This window comes from Hemibagrus wyckioides, linkage group LG06 (genome assembly GCF_019097595.1).
Source record: "Hemibagrus wyckioides isolate EC202008001 linkage group LG06, SWU_Hwy_1.0, whole genome shotgun sequence".
Taxonomy (NCBI): domain Eukaryota; kingdom Metazoa; phylum Chordata; class Actinopteri; order Siluriformes; family Bagridae; genus Hemibagrus; species Hemibagrus wyckioides.
Window position 1 is genome coordinate 36,431,165 of NC_080715.1, and position 20,549 is coordinate 36,451,713.

Below are 20,549 nucleotides of genomic sequence, written 5' to 3' on the forward strand. Positions count from 1 at the left end.
CAGGCCTTCTCGTCCAACATCAGTGTGTGACCTCACAAATGCGCTTCTGGAAGAATGGTCAAAAATTCCCATAAACACACTCCTAAACCTTGTGGACAGCCTTCCCAGAAGAGTTGAAGCTGTTATAGCTGCAAAGGGTGGACCGACGTCATATTGAACCCTATGGATTAGGAATGGGATGTCACTTAAGTTCATATGTCAAGGCAGGTGAGCGAATACTTTTGGCAATATAGTGTATATCTCCCCAAATCTGGCAACATTAGTTGTTGTCAATACGATGTGCAGATACATGCCGCCCTCTGATGGACTGGAGAGATACTGCCCAAGGTTGGCTATATTCTCATCAGCCTTTAGAGGGCCATAAAATCAAGTTAAAAAAGAATAGGTGTTCATATATTGTCCAAAAAGTGTAATAAAATTTTATATATATATATATATATGTATGTACACACTACCAGTCAAAAGTTTGGACACACCTTCTAATTCCATGGTCTTTCCTGATGTTTATTTCTTTCTACATTGTAAAACAATGCTGAAGGCGGCCGAAATACACAATAATGTTCTTTGATATTGAGATATGTCTGCTACTGATGCTCTGTAAAGCCTTCATAACGGCTCTAATCTGAGGTGCTGTTAATTGGTGATTTCTGAGGCTGGTCACTCTAAATGAACTTCTCCTCTGCAGCAGAGGTCAGTTTTGGTCTTGCTTTACTGGGATGGTCTTCATGTGAGCCAGTTTCATCACAATACTGTTCTTGCAAGAACTATTCCAGAACTATTCTAGGTTATTTCATAGTTCTGAAATCTCCAGTATTGTTCTAGAATGTAGAAAATAAATCCCTAAACAAAAAACATTGAATTAAAAGGTGTGTCCAAACTTTTGACTGGTAGTGTATATATATATATATATATATATATATATATATATATATATATATATATATATATATATATATATATATATATATATATAGTATCTTTAAGTATGTTTCCATTTGTGTGTGTGTGTGTTTAAAGACGGATACAATTGTGTCACAGTTTAAAGACGGATACAATTCAAAAAAGTTTTGGAATTGTTTTATTAAACAACGTTCAGACAGACTTACCCTACCTTACAGAGTCACCATTAGATCTCAGACCAAAAAGGAGGGAGAGGGGATTTCAGCCTGATTTCATGAACAATAAAAGCTGTAAAATGCAAGACAGACCTGTGAGCAGGCTAATGTTCCAGCAGTGATCTACATTTCTTTTGTCTTTCCTGTGTGTGTCCCTGGTAAGCTGTGTGTGTGTGTGTTTGTGTTCGTGTGTGTGTGTGTGTGTGTATTGAAGTACGTGTGGTCGTGTGGTTTGTGTTGCTGCTCTGAGTATGCTGTTCATTGTATGCTTATCTGTCCAGTGTTTAATCTTTTTATTTTCCTCAGCTCTGATCTGATCATTCTCAATGAACCACGATTCAAAATTCATGACTCCCTTTATTTCAGTCTCCATTAGAATAGTTTCAATTTTACTAAAATGAGACGCAAACCTAAGCAAATTTTTTTTTTAAATTTAAATTCCACTATTCTTTTATATGACACTTTGTGTTTACTTCTTTAATGGATTTTATATATTTTTTTTAAATATCTTTTTTTATATATTTTAGCATGATATAGATGAAGGTGAATGTTACTTTCATGACATGATTCATGTGCAGATAAGTGAAGAAACAAACAAAAATTAAAAAAAGGGTTTTTTTTTAATGTCTGCCTTGATAAATCCCCCTGCCTCTCCCTCCAGCTTTTATTTCTTTCTATTTCACTCTCCTTTGCTTACTTCTCCTGAAGGGAAGTGAGGACGTAGTGCAAGGCGATGTGTTATGTCATTATTTAAAGCACCAGGCCTAATCAGTGTGTGTGTGTGTGTGTGTGTGTGTCTTTGTCAAGGTGTCTGGGGCTGGGTAAATGATGTGTATATATAATGGTTATGATTATGTAAGTGTGTGGTGACAATTTCCATGAAATAAAACTAGTACGTGAAACATATTGTCCTTACATGTACACACACACGCACACACTCGACATGAGTCTGACAATTTGTTTCAAAAGGCAGTAGTTATAAACACCTGTTAAAATAAATACAAAATAATAATAATAAATTAATCATATAAAATCAATTAGACTGTTATAGACAGTTATATAGGTCAGTCGGCTAAAAACAAAAACAAAAAACACTCACATTTCAACAAACGAACGCACAGAAACAGCACTATACATTCACATCTCCAGTCAAACACATTCAGAAATTATAAAAAGGGGCTAAAATGGAATGTATGTGTCGTCTCCTACACGTGTCTGGATGTGTCTGTGTGTCCGACAGATTGGATTTGTGCTTTTGTGAGCGTGTGTCAGTGCAGTAATTAGGGTTCATGCCTCCTGTTCTACTTCTGACTATAAAGACCCGGGGTTTTGCTTTGCTTTTCCATCAATTAGGTTTCAAATGATTGTGTAATCTTTATGAATGTGGTGTTCGTGTGTGTGTGTGTGTGTGTGTGTGTGTGTATGTGTGTGAGAGTGTGTAAATAATGTGGACTAGAGAATTCCATCCATGAAGCTAGTATCGAGGTGCTGAATGAGCACCCGGATAAAGCTCATCTCTTTGCGGGTGTTTTCGAAAATGATGCGCGGGTCATCAGACAGACATCGCAGGCAGTTGGGGGCCATCACCATTGCCAAGTTACTCACGTCCATTTTAGTGATAGCCACATTGGCAGGCTGAGCAAAAACCTGTATATGTGGAAACAGAGAAAAAAAAGGTGACTCTTTTTCGAAGAGGCTTTCCATCTAAAAACCAGTCCCAACAGCCAGAGGAGTAAAAATGATCAAAATATTAAACTAAACCTTCTTCATCTAATATGTTGATGGTTCCAGCCACCCTGGTTTACATTCATGGCATCGTATAAAGCATTTATAGACATATAATAACAGACAAACAAACTGATGGTTTCTAAGCATTAAGGAAGATCTCACAGATGCCATAGATTTAAAAGGAACACTAGTTAAAAAATGAACTGTATCATGAGTAAAAGATGGCTAACATAGTTTCACAAAGCTGAGAAAATATTTAGAATATAAAACAACAGCACCAGCGTAGATACACTGTTTTCCCAACCCACAAGAAAGCAAGAAAGCTTAAACTGGGAAGACTGATGTTTCTATCAAGAATGACTTTAAACGATCCATGTCATTAAATAAGGTTCAGGCTTCTGAGCTTTATTTTAAAGCCTGTTTGTAATGACGGGTGTCTTCATTAAGCATGAAATGAGCTAATGAGCTGATTCCCGATTCAAGTAATTAAGCAACCGCTGATTAAAAAAAAAAAACTCGGCCAGTCTTCTTATCATGCTCACAGGTGAATATTTTGCTTAATCGTCATCGTTTCGTGTCTTTCAGAATCAGCAGTATTTCTTATATGCATCAAGTAATAACCGTCTCGCAGATCAGGATATCCTCCATATCACTGTAGGTATATGTTCTTGGGATCATTACATCTTTCTCCAATAGGAATTGCTGTGCAGTTTGTTGCTTATTACCTGTTAACTGTTGTTCCTGTTGTTTTCAGGTTGTCCTGCAACTCTTTTCGAGTAACTGTCTATCTTTTTGAGTTGGGCTTTCATACTGGCAGTTTAGTCGGAAAAAAAGTGTGAAAAATTGGTAATGTGAAAGCTGTCATGTGTATCAGGAAGTGGTACCGAACCTGAGACGACCTGTAGTAGTATTCTCTTGAACGCAAATGCAACTCATACTAAATTCACCGATGACATCATCATTAGTTTCCACTATGCAGAACATATGTGTACCAAGAGTGGCAGGGGAACGTTATGGGACACAGAAGAGATGAAGTGCTTTTACTGTGTATAATTCGGACCTTCCCAAAATGTACACACCGCTACTTTTACCTTGAACCGTTTCTTTTACCTTATGTCTCTGGGTGAATACGTCCATACGATTAATTGTGATCTGAAGGATTAGTTACACATAAACCTACATATAAACTGCCACGTATGTTGCTGTTTTTGTTGTTCTTTCGGCTGCTCCCTGTTCAGGGTCGCCACAGTGGATCGTTTGGTCCACATGCTTTGATTAAATTTTATGCCGGATGTCCTTCCTGACGCAACCCTCCCGTTTTATCCGGACTTGGGACCGGCACTGAGAGTTAACTAGCTCCCTGCCTGGGAATTGAAACCGGGCCACGGCAATGAGAGCACGATATCCTGCCGCTGGACCACCAGGAGCTAAACTGCCATGTATATATTCCTTTTTTTGCACGGTAGGCAAATAATATTTCTTTCTTTCTTAAATAACATCATTTTAGTGCTTTATTAAAAACCTTGTTAGAAAGACTGACCTGTAAGAAACGAATGAGGTAGCAGAGCACCAGTTTGTTGATGTGAGGAAGGTTATGGATGACACTGACAGCAGCTTCAGGACTGTCATAGTTAGAGATGCATTCTTCATAGTACTCGTGAGGAATTACTGGATCCTCCAACTCCCTGTACCACAGCTTCAACAATGATGCTAATGAGAAATAGAAAGGAGATCGTGTTAAGAATTGAATTTGTTTATATTGATAGTATGTGATGTAATGTTACTGTATATACATACAGTCATTAGCAACATTAGTACTCTCAAAGTTAAGCTTTGAGATATCTATAGCAAGAAGTAATTATTGAAATTATTCACGTTTCAGTGTTGGATATGTTGTCTTTTCAGGGAACTTTACTTTCTCCAAACTTAAGCTGTTAAAGAGTTTTAAACACCGATCGGGCATAACATCATGGGCACTGAGAGGTAGAAGTGAATAACACTCTCCTCATCATGGCCCCTGTTAGTGGGTGGGATATATTAGGCAGCAAGTGAACATTTTGTCCTCAAAGTTGATGTGTTAGAAGCAGGAAAAATGGACAAGCTTAAGGATTTGTGCGAGTTTGACGAAGGGACAATTGTGATGGCTAGACCACTGGATCAGAGCATCTCCAAAACTGCAGCTCTTGTGGGGTGTTCCCGGTCTGCAGTGGTCAGTATCTATCAAAAGTGGTCCAAGGAAGGAACAGTGGTGAACCGGTGACAGGGTCATGGGCGGTCAAGGCTCATTTGATGCACATGGGGATTGACGTGAAGGCTGACCCGTGTGATCCGATCCAACAGACGAGCTACTGTTGCTCAAATTGCAGAAGAAGTTAATGCTGGTTGTGATAGAAAGGTGTCAGAATACACAGTGCATGACGGGTCAGGGCAGTTTTGACAACAAAATGGGGAAAACCACAATATTAGGCAGGTGGTCATAATGTTATGCCTGGTCTGTGTATTTGTTTCATCCCATTGAATAACTGTTGCTTCAGCTGCTTTCCGGTTACCCTGAAACTCCTTTTGTGTGACTTCCTGCCATCTTTTCTATGTTCCTTACCATTAGAGAGCATGTTGTATCCATGAATATTCTTAAAGCCAATCACACTGACTTTTTTTTGCTCTAAAGCTTGGTCCACTAAACTTAATCTAAGTTAGGAAGTTCAATCACCTGTTATTTCTTTATTGTGTCATTCTACTATATATACACCACATTTATATAGCTATAAAATATCGTGTATATTAAAGATGTATATTAAAGGAAACAGTGAAATCCCAACATTCAACCCAAAGCTTTACTTTCTTCATGTTCTGTGGAGGTAGAAGGGGGTTTGTTTCTTCTCTTCCTATAATGCACTTGGAGATTGGGCTATTTATATTCAGTGGGAAATGGAGCACTGCAATTGCCCAAGGCTAAAAGCCTGTGTGTGTGTGTGTGTGTGTGATCTGTGAATGTTTGTGTAAGAAAGAGAATTTTGTCTGCAAAAAGAGAAATGTGTGTGTGCCAAACACTGTGCATGATCTTTGTATATTGCATTTGGTGGATAAACAGACTCATATAATGGATGCTACTATATTATAGAAAAAAAGCAATGAAAAACTGCATTATTTTGGATTTTTAGTGCTAACCTGTTGATTTCTCACTTAACATTTGACAATATATATCAGTATATACCCGGAATGTGTGGGTCCTCCAAACCAGTTGGCACCTTCCACTGGTCCACTTGCAACTTCAGCGCATTTACCTCGTCTATATCTCCGGGCACCCTGCCAGACACACATTCACAATTTGTAACACATTCTTTGGAGCATTTCTAACACTTGCCTAGGAACAATGCTAGATATTTTTCTTTCATTCATCCCGAGGAAAACCTTTGTCTTGCTCATTATTGAGGCGAACCCGGAGCCTGACATGCAGCAGATACAGTATATTGTATTCCTGCAGTATTAGTGTGAACCAAGCTATTAAAAATTTTGCAGTGAGTGTTTAAATACAGGTTTTAAAACAAAAACTTGATTACTTCTGTATGTAGGTTCATTAGGTACTGTATATAGCCCAAAGCATAAGTAATATAAAAAATAATAACAGATTTGAAGAGTTATTTCCGTATAAAACTGAACCACAGTGTACCAGAGAGAATTTAAAGGCATATGGTGGCCATGCCAAATATTGATCTGAATGACTGAAGTTCTTTCATACTATATACAGTATATTTTCCTTTGCTTTACAGATTTGTAAGTCTATAGCATTTTTCATGAGGTATAATGAATAACCTTTGCTTGTTCATTCATCATGATTGTTTGTTCATTCATTCGTTTATTTGTTCGTTCCATGACCAGCTAGTGCCACTTAGTCGATGACGTATTATGTTTGTACGATCTCACCTGAAGATACCCTCAGTTTGGTCTCCGTTTAAGCCTAATACTTCCTCCGACAGACGGGTCTGTACCCATGGCAGCTGACTGTCAGGGTAGCGCTCCTTCTGCATCGCCATCACTTCTTCCAGAGAAGAGCCAAACATAGAGGGGCTAAAGATGGCATTTCGAGCGTAAGCTACTTCCTCGAGACAAGGCTTTTTCAAACCCTGCATTGGATAGATAGATAGATAGATAGATAGATAGATAGATAGATAGATAGATAGATAGATAGATAGATAGATAGATAGATAGATAGATAGATAGATAGATAGATAGATAGATAGATAGATAGATAGATAGATAGGGCACATTTTATACAGCAGCTGGTAGAACTAAGCCAATTAAACTGTTTACACACTCAGGCCTAGACACACAGCTAGATGCATATGTATGTACATACACCCTGTATGGCTAAAGGTATGTGGATATCGGATCATGACCCCCATGATGCACAGAGCCCTGATCTTAACTCCACTGGACACTGGTTGAGAATAATGTTTCAGTCAAATTCAAAAGGAAAGAGAAAGAATAAATCTGGAGACAAGCTCTTCACAGGAGAAGTGTGAGAGTATGAGAGTCTAATGTTCAAAGTCTACCTAGTAAAATTATTTGCCAAGCTTGGAGTCAAAGAACTCAAGAGCCCTGACCTCGCTCTCTCTCTGTCTGTCTCTCATAGTCAGAGAGTCAGATCTTGGTGCATGCCTGCAGTTTGAGGCGAGTCAGAATGCTCAGAACAGAATGTCCAGTCTTAGTTGTTGTGTGTTCCCAGAATTTTCTCTGCGAAAGCCTTCTTTCAAGAATGACTAAGCACCCCTCAACCTCAGTGAACAGCTTTGGGATGAACTGGAACACCAACTGGACATCAGTGTCTGATCTCATTAAAGCTCTTGTAGCTGATAAACATAAATCCCCACAATCACACTCAAACATCTAGTGGAATCCCTTCACAGACGACTGAAGCTCATTATAATATGGAGGGCCAACTCTGTAATGATGACATGCCTTCGGACTGAGACGTTCAACAAGCACATGTAGGTGTCATAATCAGATCTCCACATACTCTTACCCATATAATGTTTAATGAACCTCTCATTGATTTTTGATTTAGTGTGCTTCCTAAGATACCGTCAGGTTTATTTACAGCATTGTGTCATGTCTCGAAATCTACTGGCTGCTGTTTAAGTGATGCAAGCAGTCTAACGTGATGTCTTCCAGATTCAAACAGAAACACGTCAACATATGGAAACTTATGGGGCATTTAACTATTAAACTCTACTGAAAGTAAAGAAACATGGTAAGGTTAAATAAATCAATCCAATTGTAAAGGAAAAAGTAAGAAGAATTAAAGACACCTAAAGACACCGACCTTTTTCGCTCCAGTCAGTGCAGCTTTCTGTAACTTGCGGTAGCAGTACTTCGCATAGCTGCTGACAGCCACTCCTACATTTGCATGCATACACATAAATACTGGTCATTATGGCAGAAATTAGATGACCAACCAATTTGATCAACATCTTTATTATTTAAGAAGTACAATCTTCCAGGAGCTATCACACTAAAAGAAAAGAGAAAATATCCCTGGACACACTATGTGTCTGGCTCCTACCTTTGGTGTCGTTCAGTGGATCGATGTGTCTGTAAATGTAACCTTCCAGGTAGTTATGGAAGCGCGGTGTAGGAGGAAAGAAGGCCAGACAGATGGCCATGAGCTCCCAGCCCCTCTGTAAGCTGTCATAACGGAAGTTCTCTGTGGTCTGCCTGCACAGCTGAATGTAGAGCTCATCACGCAGGCCTTGGTTGCTCCAACCACGTACTGCAATCTCCAGAGCCACAGCCAGAGGCTCGTTTTTGCCCTTTCGATCCCCCATGTAGGTCTGGATGTACTTGAAGAGCTCCACAGCCTCACGTTTGACTGTACGGTCCATTGTGTGAATCATTGGCTTTTTAATAGGCTCGCTGCTCCAGGCCAGCATGTTTGCAATAGATACCTTTCTTCTGAACAGACCCTGAGAGATAACATTTGATAATACATCATCTATATCATGCTAGTGCTAGAATGAACCTAGCAGCTTTTATTTTTAATCTCAGGCACACCCTCTGTTTTTTTTGTTTTTTTTTAACAATATATTATGTGTAAAATTTAGTACAATCACGTGTATGGAGTACTCGTAATAAGTACCTGTGTATGTTTACTGAAATGCTTAGATGCCCAGTTCTCAATGTCGGTCTCGGAAGAGGGCTTTCGGAGAGAAAATTCCGGAAATACACCACAACTAGCACTGGGCATCATGTTCCGAGCGTTCCGGCTCGCCTCAAACTGTGAGCATGCACCAAGATCTTCTGACTGCAAGAGAGACAGAGAGAGAGAGAGAGAGAGAGAGAGAGAGAGAGAGAGATAACGCAGTTATAAACAGCATTATAAGGTAATAATAAGGTGTGTCTGAACCTCAATGGCACCAAGAAGAAGAAAGACAGAGAGAGAGCGAGAGAGAAAGAGAGATGGAGTAGGCGGTGGAGAGGGAGCTCAACAAGAGGTAGCCCCAGGGCTGAAGCAGGTCAGAGACTGAGTTTCTAAAATAAGTGATAAAAAGGAATTCTAGAGCAAAGATTCCTCCCTCATCTCCTTCAAACTGACAGTCTATGAAACAATGATGTTCCTCCGCATACAACTCTATATGTTAAATTATAGCTGAGATTGCTTTAGCACAATCGTTCCTGATGGCACCATACAATAACAGGCCACACAGATATACCTTTGCAAACAACATAGGAACCTGTGTAACAGCCACCCTTCATACTTTCTCCTCTACGACCACCAGAATGCACCATCACTGGAATTCTCAGCAACATCCTCCCTCCGTTATGTGTCTTCACAAAGTCTTTCCATAGCTTCTGATGTGTAGATGTTGTGAGCTTGCTTTGCCCTTTTTAATTCTTGGACTATAGAGTAGAAAAGATTCAGCCGAATATGTGTGTCTGCTCCTTCTGGGCAGCCATTACTGATTTTTTTTTTTTGCATCATGTCTGGATCGAGCAAGATCGAGCACTTTGATGAGTTCACACATGGCGGGTGAGGAAACTTTTACAGTCATCGTGATCAACAGAATGATTATGTTCTGTTATGGAGCTGTCATCTGACTCATCTATGATTAATCTGCATTTGGAACTATTCCTTTTTTCTGGACATGTATTACAACTGATATTTGCTTTAAAAATGAGTTCAGGTATGTAAAGTTTACATTATTGAGCCTATGAAGGCTTGAGCATGGAGGAGTTGGTGTTAAATCAATAATAAACTCAGATGTTCAGCTCATTTATGAGTTGCTCAGAAGGTCCTGGTTACACAACTCCAACTGACTGTACACGACTGTAGAAAGAACATTACTCATAATCACACTCTCTGGTGTTCATAATAATTTATAATCACACTCTCAGGTGTCACCCAAATGATGATGAGGTTCCCTTTTACGTCTGGTTCCTCTCAAGGTTTCTTCCTCATACCATCTAAGGGAGTTTTGTCCTTGCCACACTCGCCTCAGGCTTGCTCATTAGGGATAAATACAAATAAATTTAATTTTTAAGTCTAATATTAACCAGGAACGTTTTGTTCTATATTTGTAAAGCTGCTTTGAGACAATGGCCATTGCTAAAAACGCTATACAAATAAAACTGAATTGAATTGAATTTCATTAGTGATTAGCATACTGTGGCATGCTAGGTTACTTCTCTGAGACTAGAAAATGTGAAAACACAAAATAAAGGCGCCTAAAATATGGGAAAGATTTATGGGAATTCTTCACGTTTCACTATGCTGCTGATCTCAGGACAGTGATTAAGTCATGACCCTGGTTGAACCATGACTATTAATAACAAGTATTCGATTTAAATTCCTTTGAATACATGTCGCTCTTCTTATAATATATGAAATACACTATATTGCCAAAAGTTTTGGGACACCCCTCTAAATCACTGAGTTCAGGTGTTGTTTTTCAGAGGTTGGGTTTGGCCCCTTAGTTGCAGTGAAAGGAACTCTTAATGCTTCAGCATACCAAGACATTTTGGACAATTTCATGCTCCCAATTTTGTGGGAACAGTTTGGGGATGACCCCTTCCTGTACCAACATGACTGCACACCAGTGCACAAAGCAAGGTCCATAAAGACATGGATGAGTGAGTTTGGTATGAAGGAACTTCACAGAGTCCTGACCTCAACCTGATATTCTTAACATGATGGACATTCTTGTCCAACATCAGTGCCTGACCTCACAAATGCACATCTAGAGGAATGGTCAAAAATTACCCATAAACACACTCCTAAACCTTTCCTGAATAGTTTAAGCTGTTATAGCTGCAAAGGGCGGACCAACTCCATATTACATTCATGAGCATTAAGAGTTCCTTTCACTGGAACTAAGGGGCCGAGCCCAACCCCTGAAAAACAACACCTGGATTCAATGATTTGGAGGAGTGTCCCAAAACATTTGGCAATATAGTGTATGTCTGATCTAATAAATGTGTATATAACCTCTGTACTACATAACTGAAACATTTCTCTGTTGGTTTATTTCCTATTTAATGTTTCTTTTCCGTACTGCTCGCTCACCTTCAACTTTTCCCAATCGCAGAATGAGTCCTCAGTTTTAATTTGAACATATTTGATCCTAGAACAAATATCTATTACTGTGGATGCTTTAAATGCATACACAAATATGTGCAAGCTTTAAAACAGAAGATGAAGAAATATCAACTGTTGAAGTTTATTTTTATATAAGCTCACCCCAGTCAATACTGTAGTACCTGTAGAAACTGTTTTTTGTCTTTAAGTGTGTGTGTGTGTAGATATTGTGTATTAGAACTATATGTAGAACGTATGAGATAGAACTATACAAATTCCTTAATTTCCCAGAATTAAATTAAAATGAATGTAAAAAAAACCTGTAAATGTAATCAGATTTACTTTTCAAATCAGTATTTAAAGATGTGATTACTGCTGCAGGACTCTAGCACTGACTGTAGACAGGATTAATTGTGTGTGTGTATGTGTATGTGTGTGTGTGTGTGTATGTGTGTGTGTGTGTGCGTGTGAGTATAAAAGAGAAAAACGCTAGAGGGAACACTGGAATGTCAGATAGCTCTAAAATGAAAAGACACTAATGAATGCCTGGCACGACAAACAGTGCCTTGAAATGAGCCTCTGATTTTCCACACCTCTTCCAGTCTAGGGTCTGGTCTATAGAGTGTGTATTATGTGTGTGTGTGTTTATTGAATATTTGTGATACAAGACAAAATGGGCACCAAAAAACCCAAAAAGAACATTATGTCACTAGCGATTAGACGTGTAATGATGATGTGTAAGGAAACTGTATTTGTGGGCAACAAAACAAAACTATTACAAGATTATGAGTTTTCATGTGCTTATGTGTGTGTGTGTGTTATACCTGTGAGGGATGCAGGTAAGGCTCAGGTGATGCCAGGTTAGTTTGTACAGACAGACTCTTCTCTAACAGCGTTTGAGGAAACGCAAGTCTGTCTAATGTGGTGCGTTTCCAGTGGCAGTCCTGCTGAGCCAGAGCTTCGTCTTCACTGAATGCCCGTACCACAGGACCTGGCAGTGGCAAAGGTGTTGCACCATCGCTTTCATACCCATCCTTAGTACTGCCTCCCAAGGCACCACCTCCACGCTGTTGCATGAGCTGCTGCGCTTCCCAGGCGAGCAGTGCTTGTGTGTGTACTGCTCCTACTCCTGCCCCAAGACTCTCTCCCTCCCCTCCAGGCAAGGAGGGCTTGCGATTTTTACGTTTTCGATTACCGCCACCACCATCGTGGCTATGCTGGAGAGTAAAAGAGCCACCATAACACATACCGGCAGGTAGACCACCCTGTGCAGCTTTCCCGTAGTTTAAAAAACGGTCTGTTGTCCGGAACCTGGGAGAAGACCCTGACTGTTCTACATACACAAGCTGCTTGACATACTCCCTCCCTGCTGCACTGTACTCCCGCCCACCGGAGCTATAATCACGCCCACCTGAGCTGTAGTCCCGTCCACTAGAGCTATAGTCCCGCCCTGCAGAACTATAATCCCGCCCACTAAAACTGTAGTCCCGCTCTGCTTGGTTGGAGATCTTCTCAGGAGTGGAGCCTCTTTGTCTGGTCAACACCAGCTGACCATAAGGAGACGGGCTCTGTTTAGGAGAATGGTAAAGGCCAGGCTTGCGTGCTGGTGACCTATCTGAGGCATAAAGGCCAGGGTCACAATGCATATCAGTGGGTGGTTCTTCATAAATAGGCGGGGACTGGTACTCAGAAGGAGGCTCCTCATAGAGCGGGGGTTCATAAGCGTAGCGTGGCGAAGGAGGCTGAGAGTCACCTGAACAACGCCTCTGAGTCCCTCCAAAATCGGCTCTCTTCAAAAAAGGAGATTGTGTTTGCCGTCGGTCGGGCAAAGCATGGGGAGTGGTTTCGGATTCAGGAAGAGTGTTACTAGATGAACGTCTGGAGCGTGGGGAAGAGCTGGAATAACCATTGCCCTGTGATAGGTAGCTGGGCTCCCTGTCAGATACTTTAATCAACATCCTGTCCTTGCTTGTCGTTCCCCATCTGAAACTGATGAATAAATAGAGACAGAGGTTTTTTTAGGTTACAGTTACATCTTTTTTTCATTATGGCACAATAAAAGCTGAAAAATATATAGACCTCCCGAACATCACACCCTTACTCTATGTTGCCACTCTAAATGGGGACAAGTAACAAGATAGCTGTGATTGCTCGGGTGTCCATATACTTTTGTCCATACAGTATAGTATTATGTTTATTACAATTATTATGATAACAAATTGAAATAAAATATAAACATTTTAAAAATGAAGACAACTGAATTGTAACAAAGGGATGGTTCATATGTTTGTCCTTTGCAAGTACACCGATCGGACATAACATTATGACCACCTGCCTAATATTGTGTTGGTCCCAAAACAGCCCTGTCCCATCAAGGCATGGACTCCACTAGATCCCTGAAGGTGTGCTGTGGTATCTGGCACCAAGATGTTAGCAGCAGATCCTTTAAGTCCTGTAAGTTGCGAGGTGGGGACTTAAAGGATACTTACAGGACATAAAAGACTTACAGGACTTAAAGGATGCTTTTCATAGATACTGACCACTGCAGACCGGGAACACCCCACAAGAGCTGCAGTTTTGGAGATGCTCTGATCCAGTGGTCTAGCCATCACAATTTGGCCCTTTGTCAAACTTGCTCAAATCCTTATACTTGTCCATTTTTCCTGCTTCTAACACATCAACTTTGAGGACAAAATGTTCAGGTACCATGATGAGGAGATAATCAGTGTTATTCACTTCACCTGTTCACCTGTCTATTTATTTACTATAAATAAAATGCATAAAGAAACAGATTAAACCAACCCAGATAAATTGATGTCTGGTCTGTCGTGAGTTAATAATAATTTGTGTGTTGACATTTGTACTTCTCTGAGCTGTCTGACTGAATGTCACACATCCAGGTCAGAGCTTTCACGGCGGATCTTGTACATGAATGCACCGATTACTCATTCACACAACTAACGAGCTTATAAAGACGTTCAGCCATTAACAATTACTAATGACATAAAACCCTTATATGTGATGATTTAATTTTTAATTATTTAACTGCAAATGAAGCATTTTTCCAGAGCGGTCTTGGAAATATGCGCATGTTCGTTTTACGATCAGATGCAGCTCTGATGAATCAGCGCCATTGTCTATACAAATCCAAGAGTTCTTGCCAGGGATTAAAGTGTATAGAGAAGGCCTTTGCCTCTTGGTATTAAAGTAAAGCAGTGAAACAGTAGTCTGAAATCAATTCAGCACTTTCTTACAGCCTGAGAACTCCCCATGACCAGACCTGCTGACACAGCCAAGACTGTGTCAGAGAGTGTAAGAACGTGTGTGTGTGTGTGTGTGTGCTTCATTTAGAAGTTGGGCAGCTCATCTCTCATGCACTCTCTCTCCCTTTCTAATTCCATTTTTTTCTCCAGAAAGAAACTCGTAGAAAGGGACCACTGTTACTCTCTAGTCATAAATAATTCATGGTATCTGAGCTGCTAATCAATTTACACATTCTTTCTCCCTCACTCTCGCTCTATCTGTCACCCACAATCAGCAACCCCCCCCCTCGTTTCCCTGAATCTTTATATAAGCGCTGAAGCGAAGTGAATTTTAAATCCATTATATTATTGCAGATAATCTGTGGTATATTTGCAGCCGTGTAGCTATATGTGTGGCCTTTAACAGGATTTTATTTGTTTTTCACTGAGATTATGTCATTTAATTTTTTCAATTTTTTTATTTTGTAATCTTATTTGTGTGTAGATAGATAGACAGACAGACAGACAGATAGACAGACAGACAGACAGACAGACAGACAGATAGATAGATAGATAGATAGATAGATAGATAGATAGATAGATAGATAGATAGATAGATAGATAGATAGATAGATAAATAGCTGCTGATTTCTCCACAATAATAATGATTGAATCCTTTTATTCATTGTGCTTGTATTTCTCTCTAAGTGTGTCTCAGTTTTGATAAAAGAATCTGTTAGCATGTTACCAAGCTTTCTGATCTTTCTGGAATGTAACACATATAAATCTTTATCTCATAGAAATCTCATAAAATATTATTGTCAAATGTGGCCTAACAGGTTCTTGATTCAGGACGTCAAAGACGTCATAGTTAGCTTTGTTTACTCGGTCACATTAGACAGAAGATGATAGAAACCTTTCCAGAATGTTCCATATTATGCCATTTCCAGAAGTACTATATAATGCCATTTTACAGGACACACACACACACAAAGCAAAATGCCCTGTTTGGCACTTTACATTGTATTTACTGCATCCGCTGACTTGTCAGGGTCATGATGCTTTAAATAAGGATACAAATTCATTCATATTTTAGGAAGCAGATCCAACTAGACTCATTAAAAAATATCAGGGGCAGGTACAATCATAAATAATAGCTGTGAATAATATCTGACCAATTATATACTCGAGTGATGAGCAAATGTCTGATTCAAAATTCATTGACAGCGCTGCCATTTTTCACCCAGTGTTTTTTTTCCCTAATGTTTCTGGGAACATAGTGGTAGTGGGCCTTGTCTATTTACACTATACTGCCAAAAGTTTTGGGACACCCCTCCAAATCAGTGAATTCAGCTGTTGTTTTTCAGGTGTTGGGCTCGGCCCCTTAGTTCCAGTGAAAGGAACTCTTAATGCTTCAGCATACCAAGACATTTTAGACAATTACATGCTCCCAACTTGTGTGAACAGTTTGGGGATGACCCCTTCCTGTTCCAACATGACTGTACACCAGTGCACACCACTTGTCTGGCTTGCAGAGTCCTGACCTGATAGAACACCTTGGATGAATTAGAGCGAAGACTGTGAGCCAAATCAAAACTGGGACATCTGCCTTCACATGCACATGAATGTAATATGGAGTTGGCCCGCCCTTTGCAGCTATAACAGCTTCAACTCGGAGTGTGTTTATGGGAATTTTTGACCATTCCTCTAGAAGTGCATTTGTGAGGTCATGTTGGAGAAATGTTGGCACACAGTGTCCACTCTAATTCATCCCAAAGGTGTTCTATCAGGTTGAGGTCAGGACTCTGTGAAGTTCCTCCACAACAAACTCTCTCATCCATGTCTTTATGGACCTTGCTTTGTGCACTGGTGTGCAGTCATATTGGAACAGGAAGGGGTCATCCTCAAACTGTTTCCACAAAAGCATTGTCCAAAATGTCTTGGTATACTGAAACATTAAGAGTTCCTTTCACTGGAACTAAGGGGCCGACCCCAACCCCTGAAAAACAACACCTGAATTCACTTATTTGAAGGGGTGCCCAAAAACAGTGTATATAGACAAATACACAGATATAAATATTTGGTGGAGATAAAGATGGTGTCAGGTTTAGTAGGTTTAGTGATTTTGGGAAATGGCTCATTCCCAGGCAAACATTTTTAAATAATTTAAGTATAATCTGGGCAAAGTGCATATCAGTATAAATTATTTTTTATTAATATTGGGTGTTAATTTAAGATCAAAAGCTGCTGTCATTCTCTTTCTCTCTCTCACCTCTCTCCTTCCTCTCTGGGAGCTGTTTTATCCTCCTGCTCTTGTGAAGATGTGGTACTGACAGCGCTGCGAGCAGGGCTGCTGTCAGCCGATCCACTGATCACCGAAGCAACAGGAAGCGGCGTGTCTGTGTTCTGCTTGAGCGTCTGGAGCTTGGCGAGGGGGATGATGTCGCATCCGTGTGGGCGGTGCCAGACAGTGCGTTGGGTGGAGGCATTGTAATAGTAGAAGCGTGAGGTGTTCGAGTCGAACAGTTCCCACCACTGGTCTGGGCCGCTGCGTTTGATGTGCACACCAGCTGGTGCATCCCACACACACTCGCCCGTCAGCAGGTTGGCATACATGCGCTCGCGTGTGCGAGGTTCGATGATCTCCACCCATTCCAACCTGAACACAGGACATCAAAAGAGACATGAAAAGCATGTTTATTTAAAAAAAAATCATGATAATGGAACGCAAAAAGGAATAGCTAGCTTTGTCTGGTTCAAGTGAGTCAGAAATGGGTTGATATCTATATTTCCTCAATATTCTTTTTATGCATTAGTAATTATTTATTCATACAAATCCCTGAATCTCTCAATACAATTTTTCTAATCGAATGTTTAACAAGGCTGATCTAACGTGAGCATGGGAAGAGACAGAGGGTAATTTAATCCTGCTGAATGTCTAAAGTGTAATAGAGAGCTGGATCATTTCAGACTTCCTCTCTGTCCGCTCCATATGTAAAGCACTGAGTGTAAGTAGAATATAGTCTGTGAATCGATATTTTGTGACCTAGAGACGGGCAAATACAATTAGAGTGTAAAAAAAAAAGGTCATGAATACTTGCTTTGGAATCTATATTTCATTAACCATGCTGATGCAACAGACTGATCTAGTCATTGATCATTTGATCTGACTAACTATCAAAACACTACATGTCAGTGATCAGTTTAATAAACACAAGCATGGACGCATTTATTACAGCACCCAGTGTGGCGTTAGTGACACACTGTGTTATTTGCTAAAGACAAAAACCTATAAAGCGACCTATTAAGTTCTCATGCACGATTAAAAAGTGGATCTCCATTGAAACGAATGTAATATCATTTCATACATACACTGGTTTCACTTCCTACAGCTTGTACAGCCGATGAATGACTTTTATCCGAAAGGTCTTGTTTGTGTGACCTGGTATACTGGGCTGAACTCTTTAATACACCTACAATCATTACTGAAATCTACTGCACTAACTCCCACGCTCCAGCTGCAAGCTCAGCATCACATCCACTATCAAGCTGCCTTCATTTCAGTGTATAAGGAGTAACTTATAACTGTTTTCTAACTTATTTATCTCCATTTCTGTTTAAATATACGGCGGAAAAAATAAAGAGACTCACCAACCATATCATATTTATTCAAAGATCAAAGATTATGTGGTTTAATCCACAAACTCAATTCATTCAGAAGCTGGACTTAAAATCTGCTGTTCTTCCTGCTTAATCAATTAATATCCACAAGATTGACCTCTAATCAATATAATAGATGCTTTTAAAGACAGTAAAGATTTTTTTTCTCCTTCACTCCCTTTCCAAAATATAATACTGCATTTGAGGTGAAGCTACAACTTGATTTGAAGCTGCATTCGATGGGTAAAAACCACCGAAAACACCTGGTTCAACCTGTCAACTTTTTATCTAGAAGCTTCTCAGCTATTGTTACCTTCTCAAAAACAAAATCTGAGCCATGTTCATTTCTGCTTCTCTACTTTTAAATGAGTTTATAGCAGTATTGGTTTGAAAGGAGTTAATAAACAGACACAACGTATCGAGGTGAGAAATTATATTAGTATATCTTGCAAGTTACAGCTTATAAGGCTGCACAGATACACTGCCCAGGCATAACATTATGACCACCTGCCTAATATTGTGTTGGTCCCCCTTTTGCTGCCAAAACAGCCCTGACCCGTCATAGACTGTGTATTCTGTCAGAACCAGCATTAACTTCTTCAGCAATTTGAGCAACAGTAGCTCGTCTGTTGGATCGGATCACACTGGCTAGCCTTCGCTCACCACGTGCATCAATGAGCCTTGGCCACCTTGGCCGTCTGTGCTCATAATGCTATTCCTGATCGGTGTACAAGTTAATTAGATTATACCGGATTGGTTTCTTTGTGTATTTTGAGAAGAAGATAGAAATTAGTAACAACAGCATTCCCGTTATCTTTTGGCTTGATCATATTGCTGGCATCTTTCAGATATTGATATTTACATTTGGTGGGTTTTGAGCTTCTGTTCCCATTTTTTCCCCAGGTACTGATAAAAAAAAATGGATGTCGTGGATGATTTAGTGGAATTATATTTAGAAACATCAACAAGGATTTTATTGACTATTTCATAAATCTGGATTGTGTATTTTAAGGGCATATACACCGCATAACATTATGAGCAAAAATAGTGTAAGGATTTGAGACAGTTTGACGAAGGACCAAATTGTGATGGCTAGACGACTGGATCAGAGCATCTCTAACTGTAGCTCTTGTGGGGTGTTCCCGGTCTGCAGTGGTCAGTATCTATCAAAAGTGGTCCAAGGAAGGAACAGTGGTGAACCGGTGACAGGGTCATGAATGGCCGAAGCTCACTGATGCATGTGGGGAGAGAAGGCTGACCCGTGTGATCCGATTCAACAGACAAACAGCTTTTGCTCAAATTGCTGAAGAAGTTAATGCTGGTTCTGATAGAAAGGTGTCAGAATACACAGTGCATGATGGGTCAGGGCTATTTTGGCAGCAAAAGGGTGATCAACACAATATTAGGCAGGTGACCATAATGTTATGGCTGATCGGTATACACTATATTGCCAAAAGTATTTGCTCACCTGCCTTGACTCGCATATGAACTTAAGTGACATCCCATTCCTAATCCATAGGGTTCAATATGACGTCGGTCCACCCTTTGCAGCTATAACAGCTTCAACTCTTCTGGGAAGGCTGTCCACAAGGTTTAGGAGTGTGTTTATGGGAATTTTTGACCATTCTTCCAGAAGCGCATTTGTGAGGTCACACACTGATGTTGGATGAGAAGGCCTGGCTCTCAGTCTCCGCTCTAATTCATCCCAAAGGTGTTCTATCGGGTTGAGGTCAGGACTCTGTGCAGGCCAGTCAAGTTCATCCACACCAGACTCTGTCATCCATGTCTTTATGGACCTTGGTTTGTGCACTGGTGCACAGTCATGTTGGAAGAGGAAGGGGCCAGCTCCAAACTGTTCCCACAAAGTTGGGAGCATGGAATTGTCCAAAATGTCTTGGTATGCTGAAGCATTCAGAGTTCCTTTCACTGGAACTAAGGGGTCAAGCCCAGCTCCTGAAAAACAACCCCACATCATAATCCCCCCTCCACCAAACTTTACACTTGGCACAATGCAGTCAGACAAGTACCGTTCTCCTGGCAACCGCCAAACCCAGACTCGTCCATCAGATTGCCAGATGGAGAAGCGCGATTCGTCACTCCAGAGAATGCGTCTCCACTGCTCTAGAGTCCAGTGGCGGCGTGCTTTACACCACTGCATCCGACGCTTTGCATTGCACTTGGTGATGTATGGCTTGGATGCAGCTGCTCGGCCATGGAAACCCATTCCATGAA

At 40.3% G+C, this 20,549-nt stretch overlaps 2 protein-coding genes across 2 annotated transcripts in view; one reads left to right on the forward strand and one right to left on the reverse strand.

Moving 5' to 3' along the window:
* Window positions 1-1,061: 1,061 nt before the first annotated feature.
* Window positions 1,062-20,549, reverse strand: part of arhgap39 (Rho GTPase activating protein 39) — a 31,982-nt gene continuing 12,494 nt past the window's right edge. Inside the window, exons 2-10 of the mRNA XM_058393371.1 lie at window positions 16,930-17,316; window positions 12,240-13,404; window positions 8,980-9,144; window positions 8,407-8,806; window positions 8,167-8,240; window positions 6,768-6,967; window positions 6,058-6,149; window positions 4,384-4,553; window positions 1,062-2,762 (exon numbers count right to left, since the gene is read on the reverse strand). Coding sequence (XP_058249354.1) covers window positions 2,568-2,762; window positions 4,384-4,553; window positions 6,058-6,149; window positions 6,768-6,967; window positions 8,167-8,240; window positions 8,407-8,806; window positions 8,980-9,144; window positions 12,240-13,404; window positions 16,930-17,316 — 2,848 coding nt within the window. The 3' untranslated portion in view covers window positions 1,062-2,567. The remainder of the gene's footprint in view (window positions 2,763-4,383; window positions 4,554-6,057; window positions 6,150-6,767; window positions 6,968-8,166; window positions 8,241-8,406; window positions 8,807-8,979; window positions 9,145-12,239; window positions 13,405-16,929; window positions 17,317-20,549) is intronic.
* The window catches only part of LOC131355114 (cilia- and flagella-associated protein 57-like), a 47,091-nt gene continuing 30,606 nt past the window's right edge, over window positions 4,065-20,549 (forward strand). The window contains exon 1 of the mRNA XM_058393370.1: window positions 4,065-4,305. Within this exon, the coding sequence (XP_058249353.1) occupies window positions 4,281-4,305 (25 nt within the window). The 5' untranslated portion in view covers window positions 4,065-4,280. The remainder of the gene's footprint in view (window positions 4,306-20,549) is intronic.